General features: G+C 42.5%; 1 protein-coding gene across 3 annotated transcripts in view; it reads right to left on the reverse strand.

The window, feature by feature from the left end:
- Positions 1–1,830: 1,830 nt before the first annotated feature.
- lypd6 (LY6/PLAUR domain containing 6) overlaps positions 1,831–16,849 on the reverse strand; it is a 292,378-nt gene continuing 277,359 nt past the window's right edge. For all 3 annotated transcript variants that reach the window (XM_063047534.1, XM_063047537.1, XM_063047535.1), the window contains exons 3-5: positions 9,874–9,972; positions 6,221–6,351; positions 1,831–2,347 (exon numbers count right to left, since the gene is read on the reverse strand). In XM_063047534.1, the coding sequence (XP_062903604.1) occupies positions 2,180–2,347; positions 6,221–6,351; positions 9,874–9,972 (398 nt within the window). In that variant the 3' untranslated portion in view covers positions 1,831–2,179. The remainder of the gene's footprint in view (positions 2,348–6,220; positions 6,352–9,873; positions 9,973–16,849) is intronic.

The following is a 16,849-nucleotide window of genomic DNA, read 5'->3' on the forward strand; positions in this document are numbered from 1 at the left end:
GCTTCCTCTAGAGCAGGGGTTCCCAACCTGGGGTCCTTGCTTACTGGTATTGGTCCAGGGCATAAAAAAGGTTGGGAACCCCTGATCTAGAAGTTCCAGTTTCCCACCACACATCACGGACAGAAGTTGTCAATGGTATGAGGGTGAGTGACAGCATCTGAAGGAAACTTGTTAGAAATGCAAGGAAAATAAAATAAGATTAGAATAGAAACAGTGTTGTTGGGTGCTTGATCGCTGGTGTGGACTTGGTAGGCCAAAGGAGCTATTCCATGTTATATGACTCTTGAAATTGATGGTGACCTAGCAAAGCAGCTTAAAGAAAGACTAACTTGTTCACATACCCTCCCCGCCATTGAGCACATCTACATGAAGCCTTGTCACAGGAAATTAGCATCCATTAGTAGGATCCCCACCGCCCAGGCCAGGCTCTTTTCTCACTGCTACCATAGGTAGAAGGTACAAGAGCCTCAGGACTTACACCACCAGGTGCAAGAACAGTTCCTACCCCTCAACCATCAGACTCCTGAATAAAAGGGGATAACTACACTCACTTGCTCATCAATTGAGATGTTTTCCCACAATCAATGACCTCACTTAGGGCTCTATCTCATGTTCTCATTATTTATTGCTATTTATTTATATTTGTGTTTGCACAGTTTGTTGTCTTCTGCACTCTGGTTGATCTTTCATTGATCCTGTTATAGTTATTATTCTATAGATTGGCTGAGTATGCCCGCAGGAAAATGAACCTTAGGGTTGTATATGGTGACATATATGTACTCTGATAATAAAATTTACATTGGACTTTGATGTAATCTGAACATACAGTGAAATGCATCACTTGTGTCAACAACAATACTATCCGAGTATTGTATTGGGGGCAGCCAACAAGTATTGCGATGCCCACAATTTAATAACACCAACCCATACATCTTTGGAACGTGGGGGCGGGGGGCGGGGGGTGAACCAGAGCATCTGGAAGAAATGCAGTGGTCACGGGGAGGATGTGCGGAATCCTTACGGGCAGTGGCAGGAATTGAATCCCGACCGCGTCTCTCAGCAATGTAAAGTATTACACTAAATGCTTGGCCATTTCACATTGGAGTTAAGAGTCAATCACGTTACTGTGAGTTTGGAACAACATTAAAGGGAGTGCAGGGTAAGGACGAGATATTTCATTCACCACAGGACTTTATTTTGTGGGGGCTCAGATGCAGGGTGTGTGAGTGTCAGAGCCCTACGGAAGTTGGGAGGGGGGATAAAATGCTCTGGAGAGAGCACAGAAGATGCTTACCAAGATGCTGTCTGGCTTAAAAGGCATGTGCTATCACAAGAGGCTGGATACACCTGGGTTGTTTCCTCTGGGGTGCTGGATGCTGAGGTGAGATCTGATGGAGGTTCATAAAGAACAGATGGGAAACAGATATTCCTGTCTACTCTAAGGTTGAAATGTCTAATACCAGAGGACATACATTGAAAGTGAGAGAGGGTAGGTTCAAAGGAGATGTGAGAGTTATTTTTTTTTTTACTCAGAAATTGGTGGATGCCAGGAGCGGTGGTAGAGGCAAATACATTGGAGGCTTTTAAGAGACATTTGGAAAGGCACATGGATGTGAGGAGATGGAGGGATATGGACATGGTGTAGGTAGGATGGCTTGTTCCTGTGCTGTACTGTTCTATGTTCTACATGTACTCTTATTGGCAATATGCTCATTTCAGTTCATTATTGCAGGTACGTTTATTTTATTTTACACACAGACTGCTGGAGGAACTCAGCAAATCAGGCAGTATCTATGGAAATGAATAAACAGTCAATGTTTCAGGCCAGGACCTTTCTTCAGGGCAGTTTTATTTTAATAAGATGAATTTAAATCTCATTGGAGTTAATCACCTTGGGTGAGTACACCAGGTCTTTGCTCGTGCTGCTATCCGCTTTGCCATGTTCATGCTTGCATAACACACAGTAATAGATAAACAGCTTATAAATATCGGGTATTGACTTTAAATTTGTCATCATACACTCCAAGATACATTTCTTAAACTGCATGCACTTTTTCCACAGTTTAGCATTTCTTAACCATTTTTACAGCATATAAGACATTTTACTGTATAAATGTATCGTACAAAAATAAATACTATGTTAGATAACGCTGTACAGGGAAGCATCGAATAGCACCAGCTACTCAAAAAGCAACAAGAGCACACTTATGCACATTAGCGTCACTGCAGAGCGAAGTGACTGCCGACTCGTTTGATTTATGGGAGATAATGTTGCAAATACTGCTTGGGAGGTGTTTCTGGGCAATGGCAAGTTACAGATTGTCCCTTCACAACAGGAGGTGCAGATCTGAAAAAAAAAACAATGACATCAAATGTTATTAGGTTTATAATGAGGGTACCTTGTATATTTTCTGTGATGCATTAAAGAAATGATAGGTTTTATTAACAAAAAATTAATTGTTAATAAAGTTTAGAAAGAATTCTTCCAACCCTCCGGATGTTCTAAAAACTTTTAAAGACTGTCAGTTACATTCGGAAATATCCTACATATAACATAGAACAGTGCAACTGAGGAACAAGCCCTTCAGCCCACTGTCTGTACTGGCTATGATGCCAAATTAAACTAATTCCAACATCTCCACATGATCTACATCCCTCCATTTCTCATAATTACTAAATGGAGAGAAAATACAAAAAAAGAACTGGAGGTGCAAAATAACTTGGGAGTCCTTGTGCTGGATTCCCTAAAGGTTAATTTACAGGCTGCCTCTGTAGTGAGGGAGGCAAATTCAATGTTGGCATTTATTTCAAGAGGACTAGAGTACAAAGGTAAGGATGTAATGTGTCTTTATAAAGCCCTGGTGAGGCCTCACTTGGAGTATTGTGAGCAGTTTTGGGCCCCTTGTCTTAGAAAGGAGGTGCTGAAACTGGAGAGGGTTCAAAGGAGGTTCACGAAAATGATTCCAGGATTGAGTGGCTTGTCATATGAAGAGGATTTGATGGCTCCGAGCCTCTATTCGCTGAAATTCAGAAGAATCTAGGGTGACAATCTAGGAAAACTATCAAATGGTGAAAGGCCTTGACAGAGTGGATGTGGAGAGGATGTTTCCTATGGTGGGAGAGTCTAAGGCAGAGGACACAGCCTCAGAATAGAGGGGCGGCCTTTTAGAATGGAGATGAGGAGGAATTTCTTTAGCCAGAGAGTGGTGAATCTGTGGAATTCTTTGCCGCAGGCAGCTGTGAAGGCCAAGCCTTTATGTATATTTAAGGCAGAGGTCAATAGCTTCTTGATTGGTCAGAGTATGAAAGGATATGGGGAAAAGGCAGGAGATTGGGACTGAGAGGAATATTTGCGTCCATGGACTCACTTACTTTCTAACTTTGTAATAAGCTCTCTTTATAGCATATGAACCCTAATCTCATCAAAATACTGGAGAACCTCTAGTGCACCTGCTCGAACCAACACATCCTTTCTGGAATGCAGCTACCAGAACTGCGCACAAAATTCCAAATGTGGCACAACCAAAGTTTTATATAGCTGCACCATAACTTCCTGACTTTTATACTGATGCAGGCAAGCATGCCATACACTTTTACCACCAAATGTACTTATGTTGCTACTTCTAGCGGACAATGGACATTCTCTCTGTACTGCCAAGTGCTAGAGAGATTTTTGGGTTTAGATCATTTACATTTAGGAAATGGCTTTGGCTACCAGTCCTCTGTTCCTTGATAATGTATTGTGGATTTAATTTGACACAATGCATTCCTAAAAGCAATTCACCTCCCAAAGTGCAACACCTCACACCTCACACTTGCCCAGATTGAACCCTTACCTACAACTGATCTATATCCTGTGCCACCCTTTAACAATCTTCCGCAACTGCCCACGTGTCATTTGCAAACTTCCTACTCAACTCATCCATATTTTCATCCAAATCATTCACTAGCAAGAGTTCCCAGCACAGACCCTTGCAGAACATTGACTGGTGATAAAGCTGAACCTCTCCCACCCACAATTCTTGTGGATAATACCTATAGATTGTCAGGTGGAGACTGACAAGAACATTGGAAGTGTGGAATGGCCAATATACCTGATCCTTGAGCAGCATGCATGCATTCATTCTTGGTCTAATAATATGGCCCTCGCATCTGATGAAACAGGAGCTCTGGAGAGCACAGAAAGGAGATTCATCAGGGATGAAAGGTTCAATTAGGAGAGACAGGGTGTGTTTTCCTGGAGCAGAGGAAGCTGAAAAGGACATGATTGAGGTACATAAAGTAGTGAGAGTTATTGACTGCAGGAAACCTTTCTCCACTTTAGTGGCAGACAATAGTAGAGGACAGAGATGTTTGGCATGGACCAAGTGCTGGAAGATGGGATTAGTGCAGCCATCCACATCTGGCCCATTGGTCAGTGTGTATAGTGAGCCAAATAGCCTGTTTCCATGACCTCTGAATCCATAACAAACTGAATTTTATTATTTGTTGCGAGGAAAAGTGAGTAAAAAGGGAAGTTTATGCTTCACTAAGGTACTGGCAAGACAACAGTGTTGTCTGCGTATTCAAAGGAGGATATAAATGCACTGGGAATGGCTCATAGAACACTTAATAGACAGATTCTGGAAATGGGTGGATTGTTTTACAAGGTCATGCTAAGCTTACATCTGCTGGAGTATATATGAGAGGCAACGTGACTGAAGCACGCTAGATTATGATGATTTTCAACAAGAGGGAAGTGATGTCATTGAGCTGAAAAGGGAGCAGTAAAGATTTATTTATTGAGATGCAGTGTGGACAGGCTCTTCCTTCTTCCAGCCGTGCAGTCCAGCAATCCTCTGATTTAACCCTAGTCTAAACACGGGACAAGTTACAATGCCCGATTAACCCACCAGCCGGTATGTCTTCGGACTGTGGGAGGAAACTGAAGCGCCCAGAGGAAATTCACGCGGTCACAGGGGGACCGTACAAACTCCTTACAGGCAGCAGTGGGAATTGAACCCAGGTCACTGGTACTGTAAAGCATTATGCTAACCAATACACTACTGTGCCGCCCCAAACCAGGACGTAATGAGGACTGGAAGGCTTAAATTATGAAGAGAGGTTGAATAACCTGGGACTATTTGTCCTGGAATTTAGGAGACTAAGGTGGGAACCTTATCGAGGTGTATAAGATCATGAGGGACATGGCAATGCTGTCCGATCAAGATGGCACCAGTGAACAGCGCTACCTCGGGTGACATCTTCCAGATAGTCCACAGGGGGGTGATGTTCTTGTTACCGTAGGCACAATTTGTCTTCTGCACGTGTGGGGGGGGGGGTGGAGAGGGGTGGTGTGATGTTCTTGTTGCCGTTTGCGCAATTGCTTTTGTGTATAGGGAGGGTTAATGTTTCTCTTTTGAACAGCTTCCATGTTTTTTTTTGTTTTGTGGCTATGTAGAGAAGACAAATCTTAGAGTTGTACACTGCATACATGCTTTGCTAATAAATGAACTTTGAACTCTGAACCTTAAAGGTGGATAGTTACTGTCTTTTCCCCAGAGATAGGGGAATCTAATATTAGGGAGCATACGTATAAGGTGCGGGGTTGGAGTGTGGGGGGGGGGGGAGAATTTAAAAACGACGAGAGGCATCTTGGTTGGCAATGATGTATTGGGCCAAAGGACCTGCTTATGTGCTGTGTAGCTTATACCATATGTTTCCACTCATGGGAAAATCTAGAATTAGGGTCACTGTTTAAAAGTAAGGGGTTAAAGCCTCAGAATAGCCAATGTACCTGATGACTGAACGGCATACATTTACTCTTCGTCTAATAACGTGGCTCCCGCATTTGTCAAAATATAGGGTCGCCCATTTAAACAGATGAGGCAAAGTCTTTTTCTCTCAGAGGGTCATGAATTTTCTTGCTCAATAGAAAGGCAGGAATAAAGTTACTGAATAATAATTAGACAGGCAGATTCTTGATAAACAAGAGGATGAAGGTTGTTGGTGTTGATGGAAGGTGGAACGGAGGTCACAAGCACTTGGGCCATGATCCTGTCGAATGAATTAGGTTTCAGGGGGTGGATTGCCCAGGTCTCTTCTTAAACTGTTCAATGCTTGAGTCAGCCCCATTTCCCAAGTCTTTGAAGAACTAGAGTTTATTGCATCCATAAAATCACAGAACATCAAACCTGAGGGGAAGCTGTCTTTAAAGGGAATGCAAACAGCACTTATTCACCTTGTATCCTTCAGTATCAGGTTGTGTACATCCCACAGATAAACAATCCTTCAGTGATGCACACCGCTTTGTAACCAATTCACTGCCACCATTTGCATTCATTTTGTGCCTTGTGTAACAGTACTGTGTTTCTAGAAAGAAAGGAATAACAAGCTAGTTACAAAAGATGTGGGCAACATTCGAGACACTTGTAATAATTAACAGCCATTACACAAAACAATGACAGCAGCAACGCTGAACATTAATTGTACTGCATAGATGTTTGATACAAAACCCTTGTTTTAATAATGTAACTTGTTTAGATGATAATTAATTAAAAATGATAGAGACAGCATCATGTAAGAAAACCATCTGCAAACTGGCATCACAGTCATTTCATTCTGAAGTGTTTGTAGCAACTAGGTTTCAGATACTGGCTGTCTTACATTGGGGAAACAGCTGAGAAATGTAAATGCCGAAGCAGCAATCAGGTATTGTTTGTCAAGTTGTATTGTGAGCTATGCTGGTGTACCATGAACACTTGCTGTACTGAGCAGTCAATGTGTGATTTCTGCCATCCCTTTCTTGCTCCTGGGGATCATGAGAGTTCCTGGTACAGAAGGTCTTTCCATCATGCAAGATTACAAAGGGAAAGTCAATGCCTCTGGGAAAAGGTTTGTACAACTCAATCACTATCTCAAAGTCAATACACATTTAAAAAAGGCAGGAACTAATGTGAGGGGTTATGAATTATGAATAAAAAGCTATCTTACTTGCCTTTCCCCTATCCTGTGCAACTATAATGGAATTGGTAACAATGTAATGGCAAACAACCATCAGCAATCACTTGCCTTCAGACCCAGTATGATATTTGGAAAACTGGCAGAGGGCAACTTTAGGAAGTTCTGTTTTAATTCTACTGTTCTTTTTGAGCATCCCATGTGTCAGGTTTTAAATTATTCATCTGCTGAATGGTGTCTGTTGCAAAAGTGAAAGAAGTGAAATAAATTTAAAACGAAGTAATACAGGTTTCAACATCAAACAAGAGAAAACCTGCAGATGCTGGAAATCCAGGCAGCACACACAAAATGCTGGTGGAACTCAGCAGGCCAGGCAGCATCCATGGAAAAGAGTAAACAGCTGACTTTTCAGGCCAAGGGTTCTGATGAAGGGTCTCAGCCAGAAACGTCAACCATTTACTCTTTTCCAGAGATGCTGCCTGGCCTGCTGGGTTCCACCAGCATTTTGTGTCTGCTGCTCAGGTTTCAAATGCCACATTGACTGTACTCTTGGAGCAGACTTTCCTGTTCTTGAGCTTGGGTCAATTGGATGGACTGCTCACACCATACAAAGGAAAACTGGAATAGGAGGTGATGGGTGGATTACGCCAGAGTAACAAATCCTGGCTCAAGTTCCCTCCATGTAATATCTAAGTTGGGTAAATAAAATCTCAACCATTCTTGATCTTCTCTTTTCATGAGATCCCACTGAATAGCAATCACGAGAAGGAAGCTTGACTGATTTCTTCTTTCCTGGAAATTGAGCCCCATTTGGTGTCCTTACTTCCTTCATGGCAGAGATCAGCCATACCTCACAATCAAGGTGAGAGGTTTCTATGTGATTCACAAAATGTCCACAATGTCAACAAACTGACTTGAACCCTAACAGTCAGTACTCTTGTACCTATTGGACCAAAGACATAGAAGCAGAATTAGGCCATTCAGTCCATTGAGTCTGCTCCACCATTCTATCACGGCTGACATTTCCCCCCTCAATCCTATTCTCCTGCTTTCTCCTCAAAACCCTTGACAGCCTTGCTAATTAAGTACTTATCAAACTCCACTTTGAATATACCCAGTGACCTGGTCTTCTCTCACCCCAGCTGTGGCAATGAATTCCACAGATTCACTGCCCACTGGCAATAGGAATTTCACCTCATCTCTGTTCTAAACGGATATGCTTCAATACTGAGACTGTGTCCTCTGGTCGTAGACATCTTACTATTGGAAACATTCTCTCCGCATCCACTCTAAGGCCTTTCAATTTATCCTTACCTACTTATCACCAGTGATCTAGCAAACAATTCTGTCACTGAATTAGATGGGGAAAATTGTGACAGTTTAGAAGTGCTCAAGACGAACTTGTTTTAGATATTCTTTAGGTCTCACTTTTAACTGGAATACCATATTTTAAATTACAACTTAAATGATCCATGAAAAGAACACGATTTCACCAATTGCTTATATTCCTCACATGCCCAGCCGTGAAATTTAGCAATACCACATACCAAGTATCAAAACAACCCAATTTCTCAGCTACTGAAATGCAAGCCACAGGTTGGATTGATTAAAATGTCATCTTCTGCTGCAAATTTTTGATATTCTTATCATGAACGATCACATTCCAGAGGAATGAAATGAGAAGTCTCCTTCCCTTCACAACAGATAATGTGCCAGGCTTGGCAAATAACACTCAATGCTAATGGATCCATATTATGGGGAGAACAATCTGACACCACAAATATGGGAGCCCACCAGGTGCTGTAAGAGGCGTAGGTTAGGTTATGACCAGTGATATAGTTTCAGGGGCGGGATGGAGATACGTCTCCGCCAAAGGAGGTGTAAGATGCTCCTTCCTTGCAGGTCACCTTTGGGCAAGTGTAGCACCGACACCCCCCCCCCCCCCCACAACCGATCAGGGTCATGTGAAGCCATGGGAGCAGGTGGTGGATGGTTGTATGAGCAGCTGGTGCACATCACAAGTCCTGGTTGTGCGACGATTGATGCCAATCTCTGAAGAGTATTGATATTTGTTGGGGTCACCCATCTTGTAAAGGCACTGCCCAGAAGGCGGCAATTACAAACTACTTCTGTAGAAAAAATTGCCAACAATAATCATGGTCATGGACAGACCATAATCACCTTCATCATACGACACAACACATAATAATGATTATGATTATATATTTTTTTATATACAGTACTGTAGAAAAGTCTTAGGCACATATATATACCTAGGAAGCCTGAGACTTTCATAGAGTGCTATAGTAATCTTATGTATTGCACTGTTCTGCTGCCACAAAAAACTAGTTTTGTTATATACGTGAGTGATGATAAACTGACTCTGATATGGGTCTCTATTGTGGAATGAGAGTGGCAAGGGGGCAGGGGGAGGGGAATCATGGTTGGGAAAAGAGGAAGGGAGAGGGGAGAGAGGGGGAAGAACTAGAGAGACATTCTGTAGTGATCAATAAACCAATTGTTTGGAATCATATGACTTTGCCTCGTGTCTCAGGGCTGGGTGTATCTGCATCTGCACTGCCCCCCACCCGGCTCTCCTTCTTTGCCACCTGTCCCACGCCCCTCCCACACAGCTCCATCTTCACCATTCCCAACATCCTTTGCTCCTGTGAGATTTACGAACTCGCTCTCTGCTCCACGTTGACAAATACAGTACTGTGCGACATACACACTATATACACACACACACACACCGCGAAGGCTTTTGCACAGTACCTGTGCTGTAGGTTGTAGTTTTACAAATTTATCATTTTCGTTATCGGAATGGACTGTATTATAGGAAGTGCCTAGTGTGTGAATGGGAATATTGAAATGTTTTCTGGTGTGTCACATTAGTGTGCTTAATGATAGCACTGCCATATGATTTGGACGTACCTCTTGGACAATAGACGTCTGGTGCCCAGCGGTTGCACTCATAATTATCTGCTGCATTTTCGCATGTAAAACATTTGAACCCACCAGGATAGGGTGTCGCTGAAAAAGAATAAACATTTGGATAAAAAGCTCTGGTCCCAACGTTTGGCAATTTATGTATGAATTATTACAGGTGAGAGAATATAACCGAACACTGGAAATGTGCACATAGCAGTCATTGCTACTACAGAGTGCTTTGACTTCTGAATTTTGAATTCAAATAGCATCATTTTTGGAAAGAAATGAGAAAACAGCTGGAATTTTTCAAAATGGGAATGGTCACAGAACCAAGAACACTACAGCTTCAGAACAGGTCCAATAGGTGACATCTGCACTGAAAACAAAGCTAAATTAAACCACACCCTCCCCACCATCGAGAACATCTTCAACACCGGTGCCTCAAGAAGGTGGCTTCCATCCTTACGGACTTTCACCAGAGCATGCTACCTTCTCGTTACTACTATTGGAGATGAGGGACAGCAGCGTGAAACTCTCCCTCAGCATTTTAGGAACAGCTTCTTCCACCCTGCCAGATTTCTGAACCGATCACCGACACTACCTAGTTATTTCTCTTCTGAACTATTTATTTTAGTAACTTATATAATTTTAATGTCTTCCAATGTACTGTTGCAACAAAACGACAAATTTCAAGGTATATTGTATAGTACAGTGATAACAAATATGATTCTGATTTTCTCTGCCCAGAATCATATCCTTTCACCATGCACACTCGAGCATTTCACAGCCTCTTAAATGCCACCATGTTTGGTATCTGCTTCCACCACCCCACTAATACCCAAAACACAGCTCTTTTCATCTGTCCCCTTCTTACTTTAAATGCATGTCCTCCAGTTACTGACATTCCCGCCCTGGGAAAAGATTCTGAATGTCAATTGCAGATTGACTTTGAATTGCAGATTTCAATATTACACAATGGTGAGAAATGCCATTGAATTCTTTGGGAGAGGGGAACTAGGGGGAGAGGTGGGGAGAGGAGGAAGCCCACCCAACAGCAGTGGGAAAAAAAACTGCATTTACCCTTTCTATACCCCTTATAATTTTGTATACCTCTGTCAAATCTCTCCTCAATCTTCTACATTCCAAGGGATTAAGTCCTAACCTAGTTAATTTATCCTTTTAACTCAGGTCCTCCAGACCCTGGCAACATCCATGGCAAATAAAGTTGTTCTGTGACAATACAGATCCAGCAGACAGCAATTAAAACTACATTGGCAAGGAGAGGTCAACCCTTTCCCCGTTCATTGCAGACAGACTGTAGTTTAACAGTGTTAACCATCCACACACTTCTAAATGCAGCCTAAATAATGTTCCAATAAAATCAATAATATCACCTTAGTGCCAGCACTAGGAAACTGAATTTTTGGTTATAAGTGTTAAATTGCTGTGACTAAACTTGATGTCTTAAGTTCTAATGGACTGATTAACAGGGTGTTTCTTTGAAGTCAGGTGTTTTTTTAAAATCATTTGAGACAACTACAAAATGCATTTTTATAGCTTCACCATTATGTTATAACGACCAAGGTGTTTCAGCTTGAGAAACTGACAGATGAAAGTTGATAGTAAATCACTCGGTCAGCACAGAAACATAAAAATTAGAGCATTTCAAAGCAAATAGGAGAACATAAAATCTACCTTGAGTATTGCACTTAAAGATGATCGCAAGACAGGATGCTGAAGGAAAAGGCCCTATCATCTTTCAAGGTCACTTATTTATTTCCTGCAGTTATTATTAACAATTTTCCATGGGGCAGGATAAATTAAGGCTCCTTTGAAAAGGAATTATTTCAGGATACAGATGCTTATTCACTCTGCTGCTGATATTTTTAGCACTGCATCCTGAACATCAGAGCATTTTGGAAGTATTCATATTTCAGGCAAGTAGCGCTTTCAGCATTGAATACTATTTTTGGGTGTGGGGTGTATTGACTTTGCCAAATATTTTATTTTTCCTCAAAATATAATTTGACATTTTTTTTCTGATGCGGAATTTTTGGAAATAATCTTGGTAAATAACTTCTGTGGTCAAACTGAGGATGACCACTAACCCAAGTAAGTGGCCACTCTGAAATGCTGATGCAGCAAACTACTGGGATAATGCACAAACATGTTAAATCCCAATACTACAATCATATTCTAATGATAAACACAAGGAAGACTGCAGATGCTGAAAATCCACAGCAATACACACAAAATGCTGGAGGAGCTCAACAGGTCAGGCTACATCTATAGAAATGAATAGATAGTCAATGTTTCGGCTGAGATCCTTGCTCAGGACTGAAATGGAAGCGGGAAGACGTCAGAATGAGCAGCTATAAACAGGATCGGTTGAATAAGCCACTCTGACACCAATTTATACAAGAAAGCAAATATTTACTAAGTTGGTTCAATAGTTGCTTGTTTTGCCATTTTTTTTGCTTTGGACTATTGTACAAACCTCGACCTTATCGTGGTTCAGAGGCTTGCTTGTGTGCCTCAACAACCCAGAGAAGTATGCTGGCTGGAGTCAGGACCTTATGTTTTGGCTCTTGGTAGGGTCACTCATGCCAGGTAGGTCAAAGGGTAGAGGCCGGACTGAAAATAGTCCACCAGACCTCCAAGTTCAGGGCTAACAATCCTGACTGGTCAAAAGAAGTTGACACGGAAACAATGAAGAATCCTTTTACATCTGAGTACGACGGTATTCCTGAGTCTCCACCCAGGACTTGAATGACTGACAGTAGTGAAAACTGAGGGGAAGCTACTGGCATGATAAAGGAAGCCCTGAACACTGCCAGAGATGAAGGACTTTCATCGCTGCTCTAAATGCCGGCAGCATAACGCAATTTATGTGCATTATACTTCTGGTCCATTTATTGCAGAGTAGTTGTGACTACAAGTATAACACTTAAAGAAGACAAGCCTAGCCCTAGAATCTAACCATTGTGCATCAGAACTTCCTTGGTTTGGACAAAAGGCCAGTATTTACCCAACATTAGATTAGATTGGATTAGATTATGAGGACACTCAGTCCTCGTTTATTGTCATTTAGAAATGCATGCATTAAAAATGATACAATGTTCCTCCAGTATGATATCACAGAAACACAAGACAGACCAAGACTAAAACTGACAAAAAACACATAATTATAACATATAGTTACAACAGTGCAAAGCAATACCATAATTTGATAAGAGCAGACCATGGGCACAGTAAAAAAAAAGTCTCAAAGTCCCGATAGCCCCACATCTCACGCAGATGGTAGAAGGGAGAAACTTCTCCCTGCCATGAACCTCCAGTGCCGCAAGCTTGCTGATGCAGCATCCTGGAAGCACCCGACCACAGTCCGACTCTGAGTCCGTCCAGAAACTTCGAGCCTCCGACCAGCCCTCCGACACCGAGCACCATCTCTGCTGAGCGCTTCGATCCCGCCCCAGCCACCGAGCAACAAGCAAAGCCGAGGACTCGGGGCCTTCCCCTCCGGAGATTCTGGATCACACACTTGCAGCAACAGTGAAACAGGCATTTCAGAAGTTTCACAATATGTTCCTCCGTGCTCTCACGTCCGACTCCATCAAATCAGAATTGTGCACGGCATCCTACTTGACAGATAACCGATATTATCACCGGAGAGGCCGTGCGCAGTGTCGCGCCGCCATCTTCTCCTCCTCCATTTAGATGGCACCTGAATTATCTGTGTAACATGGAGCTCCTACTGAGCTAGGCGAGTAAGAATTTGAACTATGAAGGGGTTGTGATATGCTCAAAGCTCACACACAGCCCAGACGAATTGTGGACTGAATGAAGCCAAGAAATTGAGACAAGATGGGAGACTCGCATGCAGCAGTAGGCAGGAGAAAATAAACGAGAGCCTGTAACAAAGCACAGAAATGGGCCCTTTGGCCTACAAGGGCCAAACCAAACTTGTCAAGCATCTAACCACAGTAATCATAGTTTTATTCTCACATTCTCAATGCTATCACTCACCCACATACCAGGAGATATTTACAGTGCCACTCATCCCACTAACACAAGTATTCAGAAACTGGAGCACCAAGAGGAAATCATATATTCATAGAGAGGGTGGGAAAGCACCACATAAACTGCATGGGAGGTCAGGATTGAGTCCAGATCCCTGGAGTTGGGCAGAAGTAGCTCTATCAGCTGCACTGTTGTGCCACTCTAAAGATGATATTGAAAGATTTGGCTTTTGAGAGACACAGAGAAGAAAGCAGCTCCTAATTTTAATAATGTCATAGGGTCAGAGAGCAAATCAGCATGGGTACAGGTCCTTTGACTAATGAGTCCATGCCAACCTGGGACCAGTCATCTGGTCCCAATTTCCTGTAATTGGCCTATATCCCACTAAACCCCACCCCTCTATGTGTCTATGCAAGTGCTTCTGAAATTAAACTATTGCATCAGATTCACTCTCTTCATCTGGCAACTCATTCCATATACTCACCACTGTTTGTGTGGAAAAAATGCCACTCAGGTCCTTTTTAAATCTTTCCCCTTCTCACAGCCTAGCTTTGGTCTCCCCTACCCTTGGGTAAGGACTTGCCATTCATCAGAAGGTGCTTATCGGTTCTCCCTGTGACTGCATGGGATTCCTATGGGTACTCTGATGTTCTCTCACAGTCCAAAGATGTACAGTTGACCGTAAGAGCACAAGATACAAGAGCAGAATTAGGCCTTTGGCCTATTCAGCCTTTTCTGCCTTTTATCATAGCTGATCCATTTCCCTCTCAGTTCCAATCACCTGCCTTCTCCCAGTAACCCTTCATGCCCTGACCAATCAAGAATCTATCAAACTCTGCCTTAAATATACCCAATGGCTTGCCCTCCACAGCCACCTGTGGCAATGAATTCCACAGGGTCACCACTCTCCAGCTGAAGAAATTCCTCATCTTCATGATGGAGACATGAGTGGCAGATGGAGTTCAACCCGGAGGAGTGTGAGGTGGTACACTTTGGAAGGACGAAATCCAAGGCAGAGTACAAAGTAAATGGCAGGATAATTGGTAGTGTGGAGGAGCAGAGGGATCTGGGGGTACATGTCCACAGATCCCTGAAAGTTGCCTCACAGGTAGATAGGGTAGTTAAGAAAGCTTATGGGGTGTTAGCTTTCATAAGTCGAGGGATAGAGTTTAAGAGTCGCGATGTAATGATGCAGCTCTATAAAACTCTGGTTAGGCCACACTTGGAGTACTGTGTCCAGTTCTGGTTGCCTCACTCTAGGAAGGATGTGGAAGCATTGAAAAGGGTACAGAGGAGATTTACCAGGATGCTGTCTGGTTTAGAAAGATTAAAGGAGCTAGGGCTTTACTCTTTGGGAGGAGGAGAATGAGAGGAGACATGATAGAGGTGTACAAGATATTAAGAGGAATAGATAGAGTGGATAGCCAGCGCCTCTTCCCCAGGGCACCACTGCTCAATACAAGAGGACATGGCTTTAAGGTAAGGGTGGGAAGTTCAAGGGGGATATTAGAAGAAGGTTTTTTACTCAGAGAGTGGTTGGTGCGTGGAATGCACTGCCTGAGTCAGTGGTGGAGGCAGATACACTAGTGAAGTTTAAGAGACTACTAGACAGGTATATGGAGGAATTTAAGGTGGGGGATTATATGGGAGGCAGGGTTTGAGGGTCAGCACAACATTGAGGGCCGGAGGGACTGTAATGTGCTGTACTATTCTATGTTCTATATTCATTCTAAATGTGTCCTCTGGTCTTTGACTCCCCCACCATAGGAAACATTATCTCCACATGCACTCTACTGAGGGCTTTCAACATTCAATAGGTTTCAATAAGATCCCCACCCTCATTCTTCTGAATTCCAGTGAGTACAGGCCCAGAGGCATCATTGGATGAGGTTAATTGATAATTTTAAATTGGCACATGATTAGGCTATGTTTAAACTGGGGGATTGCTGGGTGGCACAGCTTGAAGGGCTTATTCTGCACTGTATCGCAATAAATATAAGCAATACACATAAAAGTTGCTGGTGAACGCAGCAGGCCAGGCAACATCTCTAGGAAGAGGTGCAGTCGACATTTCAGGCCGAGATCCTTCGTCAGGTCAATAAATAAATATATATGCCTCTCATAACTGTAAACATTTCTATAAGGTTGCTCCACTTTTCCTATGTTCTAAGGAATAATGAACTAGCCCAGCCAACCTTACCCCATAATTCAGGCACTCTAGTCCTGGTATTAAATCTTTAATGTAAAAGATCCAATTCAAAAGGATCTTTGTAAATCACTCACTAAAGATGTGTTTTTCTTTGGATGGTCTTAATTCTGATGTCAAATGGCTGCCAAAGGTTTATTTGAATGTTGCTTGGTGACTCCAAGATATTGAGGATTTTACAAGGATACAGTCAAAACATGATAAAGCTTTCCCTCAAAAACTGCAAGGAGAACCTTTTGCACAATAAATTAAGCAACACGCACACACACACACAGCTGGAGGAACTCATCATGTCAGGCAGTATCTACAGAAATGAATAAACAGTGATTGTTTCGGGCCAAGACCCTTCCTCAGGACTGACTCAGGATGGTTGTTTATCAAGAGTTAAACCAGTCCAGTCAACACCGGGGCCTTATGATGAGGTATAAAAAAAATAGTCATTAGTCAAGAAAGGGGGAGACAAGAAGTGAGCTAGTTGGCCCAGCAGTTTTTAAATGGGAAAACATTAGAATCCAATTTTAGAAGGTAACAGCAAAACAATTGAGTAGAGTTAATATGACTACAGGTTTCCCCCGCCATCCGAAGGTAGAGCGCTCCTATGAAAGGGTTCATAAGCCGAAATGTCGTAAAGCGAAGAAGCAATTACCATTTATTTATATGGGAAAATTTTCTGAGCGTTCGCAGGCCCAAAAATAACCTACCAAATCATGCCAAATAACACACAAAACCTAAAATAACAGTAACATATAGTAA

The sequence above is a fragment of the Mobula hypostoma genome, chromosome 5, assembly GCF_963921235.1.
Source record: "Mobula hypostoma chromosome 5, sMobHyp1.1, whole genome shotgun sequence".
Taxonomy (NCBI): Eukaryota; Metazoa; Chordata; class Chondrichthyes; order Myliobatiformes; family Myliobatidae; genus Mobula; species Mobula hypostoma.